This window comes from Hyaena hyaena, unplaced genomic scaffold (assembly GCF_003009895.1).
Source record: "Hyaena hyaena isolate Hyena2069 unplaced genomic scaffold, ASM300989v1 scaffold_936, whole genome shotgun sequence".
NCBI classification, from domain to species: domain Eukaryota; kingdom Metazoa; phylum Chordata; class Mammalia; order Carnivora; family Hyaenidae; genus Hyaena; species Hyaena hyaena.
Genome location: NW_024081568.1, coordinates 432,038 through 439,093, shown reverse-complemented (window position 1 = coordinate 439,093; position 7,056 = coordinate 432,038). Strand labels below are relative to the sequence as shown.

Here is a 7,056-nt window from a genome sequence, read left to right as displayed (position 1 = left end):
TGACTTCTAATCCAATCTGTTTACTCTTGAGATCCTCTCCCATTAGTCCCTCAGTGGAACCAGGACACCTTCTCCCGTTTTCTCCTTTTTTGCCTGCTTCCATAGTCCATCTTGCAAACACATCCTGCTCAATACAGACTGAAGTTTCTGTCACTCAGAATAGAGTGATCCATAAACCTGGAAGAGAGAGAGGGTCTCAGATTCAGCCAGGCCAGGCTGGTGTGTGTGTGGTGGTGTCCTTAAACGCAGCTCCCAAGACTGCCTCATGGCAGAAAGGGCAGGAGCAGTAATGAGGAAGTAGGGCTGCTGCCTATGAATGGTGGTTGGAAGGTGGAGGCAGCAATGAAGGGAGTGGAAACATCCCTGAACCCCTATAGACATTTGTCTTGTGCTTGCTCCAGAAGTCCTGTCCACAAGATGAAATTCATAGACACAAACAAATCTTTAACTCCTTTGAATGCCAACATTGCCCAGATTCTGGGACCAGCTTTTCCTGGTAAGACCTAAACTTTGTCTTCTATTCCCTAACTCTTAGTAGAGTGAAGCAGTCTCTAAGGATGGAGTACTTCCCTTAGCCTCCCCACCCTCACCGATTTCAGCCTAACCTGGTCATTGGGCTTTTAATGAGGCAGTGGTGGGGGCTCTGGATCCATGGCATGGTTTCCTCTGGGCGTACTCCTGGATCATGGGACCGCCAGAAGCTGAAGTTCTGAGCATCAGTCAAGGGGACTCTGAAGACCTGATTGGGGACTGAATGTTGGGGGAGGGCAGGTTATCCAATTTTTTCAAGTTCTTTGCTTTCTCGTGGCAGCACAAGCCCAGCCTAGCAACTGGGCCTGACCAGGTGCTGAGAAGTCCTGGGAATCTGGTCACCACACCCAGCTTCACTTCCGGATTCCAGCATCTCACACCCTTCATGGTCAGTTGAATCAGTCTTGGTTCTTCCTGCTGTTACTAAGCTCTCTCCAAGAGAGATTTCCCAAGTGCTAAGATGGTGGAAAAATAAGCGGCCAACCCCTTAGGGAAATGTGCAGGATGGGTCTACGGGCTCTAACCCCTTGCTCCCAAGCTTAATCATTCTCATTCCCTTCTGTCTCTAAAAAAATTGCTTCCTTTGCTCATTTCAAGTAATTCTCTGAAACTCAGCAATGAATACCTAATATTTAGGTACTGCTAATAGATTCACTTACCAAGTGTCTATTATGTTTTAAATGTATTAGGTGTTTTTAAGATTTTGAATAGTATCAGACTTAGGGTTTTTTTTTTTTTTTATTCTTTACTTGGATAAATCTAATTATACCACTATATAATATTTGTATATTCTTTAAACTTAGAATTATAGCCCAATATCCTGACTATATAGTCTTTATAATCATTATTTTAAAAAAATCCCTAATATACCATTGAGCAGATGTTACATTTTTGACTTAGTTGTTTTTCTATTAATAGCAAGCTCTTAAAAAGAATTTGCTATGAAAAATAACTCTTAGATACTCTTTTTCACACATGTCTCTTTAAATTTCTGAAAGTATCTTAGTTTTCTAAAGTAGATTTTAATTTTGAGATAATTATGAATTCACATATAGTTGTAAGAAATGATAACATAAATCCTGTGTACCCTTTACTTAATTTCCCCCAACGGGGAAGGGAATTGGCCTTTTATAGTCATATTCTCCAATCCCCTCCTTGGTAGTCAATAATGTGTTCTTCATTTCTATAATTTTGTGATTGTAAGAATGTTATATAAATGGCATCATACAGTGTGTGATCTTTTGGGGACTGATTTTCTTTACATGGCATAACTCTCTGAAGATTCCTAGTTCTCACATGTATCAGTAGTTTGTCCTAGATGCATTTTCTCTAACTTTTATAACAATGCTAGAATATGATTCCCATTTTCACATGGTTCAGAGAGCTTACGTGGTTAAAGGAACTTGTCCAAGGTCACACAACTTGTTTGAAGTTTAAACTCCATTCAAATTCCAAAGCTAGTGCTTGGTCTACCACTACTCACAGGCATAGCATATAATATAAAAAGTACTCTCTTAAATTGTCTCATTTTGTTGTGATACTCATAGTTCTGTAAGATTGGTAGGATAGGCATTTTTTTTTTTCCTTAACAAATCAGTAAGTGTTAAGTGATTACCGAAGGTGAGACACTTAAAAAAACTAGGACTAAAATATAGGGCTTCTGCTTCTAGTCTGATTCAATTTTTGTTTTATCTTGCTCACCCCATTCAAGTCTACTTTCTCCCTCCTTTTCTCAGCCTCCCTTCTTGGCTGTTTTCCCCCCGCTTTTCCCCTGCCCTAAAATCATGCCCCACCACAACCCAGGTATTCTTTATGAACTCAGGCATATCTGTTCTGCCTCTAGCATACTGCCCACTCCAAGATACTTACATGTCTTTAACAACACCTTCTTTACAGCTTCATGATACCTTGTCTGGCTATTCTGGTGCACAGAATAATTCCCATCTTCTGAGATAATAGGGGGAAGCCTAGTGGGCACTGGTTCCTTCTGGTCTGAAACAAGAAGCAGACTTATTATAAATACTTAACAAGTGGGACTATTTGGTTTTCTGAGTCACTGGCCTCCATGCCAGCCAGGCACATGGCAGGGGTCTCTCCTAGCCACTGAAATCTGATCTCAGAAGTCAATTTGCAATGCCTGTGTCAGAAGGGAGGGAGAGAGAACCCAGTGATCACAAACCTCCCTCCCCATTCTCTTGCTCCTCTCCGACTCCTGGGTTTTGAATGGCTTCCAGCTGGAATCAGGATACTGACAGACACTTCAGGTTAGTGCAGGTGAAAAAGGCCCCTTATCTGGATGGACACCTATTTCCTGGCATTGGCATACTTGAAGAGCTTTAATTGGTCTAATAGGAAAAGTTATGTTTGAACTAAGTTTTGGAGAATAAGGAGTCCATGAGACACAGTGGTATCAGGAATTGCATTTCAGGCAGCAGGATAGCAAGTGTTAGAAGATAGAAGTATTAGAAAGGCTTTAGCTTGCTATTGATTTAGAGCCTGATTTGTGCTTGGTAAAATGGAGAGGGGCAGGGAGGGAAGGGGCTAGAAAAGTGGTGGAGAGTAGGTAAGGTAAGGTATGGTAGAGTAGAGCAGTGTATATTTTATGTTTTTATTTTATTTTGGAGACAGAGTGTGAGTGGGGGAGGGGCAGAGAGAGCGAGAGAGACAGACATAATCTGAAGCAGGCTCTGGGCTCTGAGCTGTCAGTGCAGAGCCTGACACGAGGCTTGAACTCACAGACTGCAGGATCATAACCTGAGCTGAAGTCGGACGCCCAACCAACTCAGCCACTCAGGCATTCCCTAGGGTAGGGCAATATAAACCTAGCATTCTTATGGAGGCTTAGGAATCCTCTCCAAGGCAAAACTGGAATCTCACTATGGAGGCTGAAAAGACCAGAACTTCCTTATTCAGGTCTAAATGTTTGTGTCTCCCCTAAATTCCTATGTTGAAAATCTATTTCTCAAGGTGATAGTATTTGGAAGTGGGGCCTTTGGGAGGTGATTAGCTCATAAAGATAGAGCCCTTATTAGTGCCTTTCTAAAAAAGCCTCAGAGAGCTCCCTCTCCCCTGCCACCACATGAGGGCACAATGAGAAGTCTGCAACCTGAAAGAAGGCCCTTATCTGACCAGGCTGGCACACTGATCTTGTACTTCTAGCCTCCAAAACTGTGAAAATTTCTGTTGTTTATAAGCTACCCAGTCTATGGCATTCTGTGACAGCATCCCAAATGGACTAAGGTGCCAGCCTCTCTTGCAGCTAGGGCATGGGCAAAGAGTTTTAGTGAGGTCAAACACATCTGCCTCAGATTCTGGGTTAAGGATGAGGCTGCAAAGAAGCAGGGGCTATGTAAAGTCTTTGTCTACTAATGGGAAGTTGCAGCGGTGAAGCTGCATCTTATTTCTAGCAGCAGCATCCAGAGCCTGGTGTCCTTAGTGTCTGCTACGGTAATGAATGCAGCAGTGTTTATGCCAAACAGGTCTGCAGCATGATTCTGAACATTGTTTCTGGTTATTAGCCACCAAATTTGGTTCTCTGTTCCTTTTACAGCTCTATGCACTTCCCAATATTCTTTTTAAAGGAATTACTTTATCGTAAAATTGACATAAAATTAGTTGTACGTATGGTTTTGGAGGTAAGTATATACTTGTGAAACCATCACCAGACTATGCCATAAACCTATCCATCCCTTCCAAAAATTCCCTCCCCTCCTCTTTATTGTAATTTATTCTGTGATAAGAACATTTAACAGGAGACACGCTTTTAGGAAGTTTTTTAGTATATTATACAGTATTAACTATAGATTCTGTGCTGTACAGTAGATCTCTAGGACTTATCCTTTTTTTTTAAGTAACATTTTTTAAATGTTTATTTTGTGAATGTGTGAGAAAGAAAACATCCCAAGCAGGTTCCACACTCAGTGTTGAGCCTGATGCAGGGCTCGATCTCACCACCAAGAGATCATTACCTGAGCCAAAATCACGAGTTGGATACTCAACTGACTGAGCCACCCGGGCACTCTTAGGACTTCTATAACTGAGACTTTGTACCCTTTGACTACTACCCCTCCACTTATCCCTCCCCCCAGCTCCTGGCAACCACCATTCTATTCTCTGCTTCTGTTAAGTTTGATTATTTTTATTTTTTTATTTATTTAAAAAATTTTTATAGTTTATTTTTGAGACAGAGAGAGACAGAACATGAGCTGGGGAGGGGGCAAAGAGAGACAGACAGACAGAATCTGAAACAGGCTCCAGGTTCTGAGCTGCCAGCACGAACCGCGAGATCATGACCTGAGCCGAAGTCGGACGCTTAACTGACTGGGCCACTCAGGTGCCCCAAGTTCTTCATGAAGTAGTATCATATAGTACTTTTCCTTCTTTGTCTGGCTTATTTCACCTAGCATGTCTTCTGGGTTCACCCATGTTGTTGCAAATGGCAGGACTTCCTTCTTTTTAAAGGCTGAATAATATTTGTGTGTGTGTGTGTGTGTGTTACCATATTTTCTTTAACCATTTGTGCATTGATGGACATTTATGTTGCTTCCATGTTTTGGTTACTGTGAATGATGCTGTAATGAACATGGGAGTGCAGATATCTCTTTGAGATCATAATTTTTTTTAGTGTTTTATTTATTTCTGAGAGAGACAGCAAGAGCAGGGTGTCAGAGAGAAAGGGAGACACAACCTGAAACAGGCTCCCGGCTCTAAGCTAGCTGTCAGCACAGAGCCCGACACAGGGCTCAAACCCACAAACTGTGAGATCATGACCTGAGCCAAAGTCGGACACTTAACCGACCGAGCCCCTGAGATCATAATTTCAATTCCTTTGGGTATATACCCAGAAACAGGATTTACTTTTACTTTTTTTGCAGAAACTCCATACTGTTTTCCATGCATTGCACCAATTTACATTCCCATGAATGAACAAAGGTTCCCCCCCTTTTCTCCACATCCTCACCAGCATTTTTTTTCAGTTTATTTAGAGAGACGGAGTGGGGAACGGGCAGAGAGAGGGGGAGAGAGAATCTCAAGCAGGCCCCAGCCTGGAGCCTGAGGTGGGGCTAGAACTCACAAATCGAAGATCATGACCCAAGCCAAAATCAACAGTCGGAAGCTTAACTAACAGAGCCACCCAGGCACCCCCTTTTTTCTTAATAACAGCCACTTTTACAGGTGTGAGGTGGTATCTCACTGTAATTATAATTTTTTTAATATTTACTTATTTTTGAGACAGAGAGAACCAGGGAGGGGCAGAGAGAGAGGGAACTGGGGAGGGGTAGAGAGGGAGGCACAGAATCCAAAGCAGGGTCCAGGTTCTGAGCTGTAAGCAAAGAGTCCGATGTGGGACTCGAATCCATAAACCATATCATGACCTGAGCCAAAGTCAGACACCTAACCCACTGGGCCACCTATGTACTCCTCATTATAATTTTAACTTGCATTTCCCTGAAGATTAGTGATGTTGAGCATCTTTTTCATATACCTGTTGGCCATATGTATGTCGTCTTTGGAAAAATGTCTACTCAGATCTTATGTCAGTTTTTTCAACCAACTGAGCCACCCAGGTGCACAGATCTTCTGTCAGATTTTTAATCACTGTTTTGTCTTTGTTTTTGCTTTTGAGTTACAGGAATTTCTTGCTTTGAATATTATTCCTTTATCAAATATATGGTTTAAAACTATCTTCTCCCATTCTGCGAGCTGTCTTTTCATTTTGTTGATTGTTTTCCTATGCTGTGCAGAAGCTTTTTGATGTTATCCCACCAATATTATTTTAATAAATTCATGTTCTGCTTAAATAGGCTAGATTTGGCTTGCATCTCAGACTCCTGAGCTTGTCAGGAACTGGATCAGTTTGCCATTCTCTCCAGAAATTGTTGTGATTGTTGACTCACCTCTGGTAGAGAGAGGGGATGCCACTTCTCTTCTGGAGTTTTACCCTGGATCCTGCTTTCCCCCTTCATTCTGACTTGACCCTATTCATTCATTTTTGTCCTTCCTTCCCCACTTTTGCTCTCTGGTTGAAATCTCCTTTCACGTTCTCTGAGAATAATACCACCGGAGTGAGGCACTATTTGAAACCCTTCCTTTGCCAATTGAGGATTTGGACAGGTGACAGAATATGGAGTTCTGGAAGCCTGAACTGAACCTGGGGGCTGATTTGTACTTCATCACAGGTTACCACAATGAGGGGCCACTTCCTGAAAATAGTGTCATTTGACTTTGGGCAAGGTGGGGGTGCCAGAATGTCTGTGGCTGAGTAGATGTGGACTGAGGAGGAAGAGCAAGAGCATATTCCTAGTGGGCAAAGGGACCTTGACTGTGAGTAATTATTGGTCTGGGTGCAAGTAATTGTAGGAGCTCTTTATCTGGTCCTGAGGCCTCAGACTGAATGTCCTTAAGGGTACAGCCAGGTCATGTTTTCTATTTAATCTCAGTTTCTAAGTAGTAGGCTCCCAGCTTCCCATATAAGTGTACATGGAGGTGTGTTAAGACAGTATCTCTCATTTGGATGCCTTCCTC

At 42.3% G+C, this 7,056-nt stretch overlaps 1 protein-coding gene across 1 annotated transcript in view; it reads right to left on the bottom strand.

The window, feature by feature from the left end:
- TEX49 (testis expressed 49) overlaps nt 1-7,056 on the bottom strand; it is a 29,251-nt gene continuing 22,195 nt past the window's right edge. The window contains exons 2-4 of the mRNA XM_039221100.1: nt 2,401-2,523; nt 606-750; nt 1-177 (exon numbers count right to left, since the gene is read on the bottom strand). Of these exons, the coding sequence (XP_039077031.1) occupies nt 129-177; nt 606-750; nt 2,401-2,523 (317 nt within the window). The 3' untranslated portion in view covers nt 1-128. The remainder of the gene's footprint in view (nt 178-605; nt 751-2,400; nt 2,524-7,056) is intronic.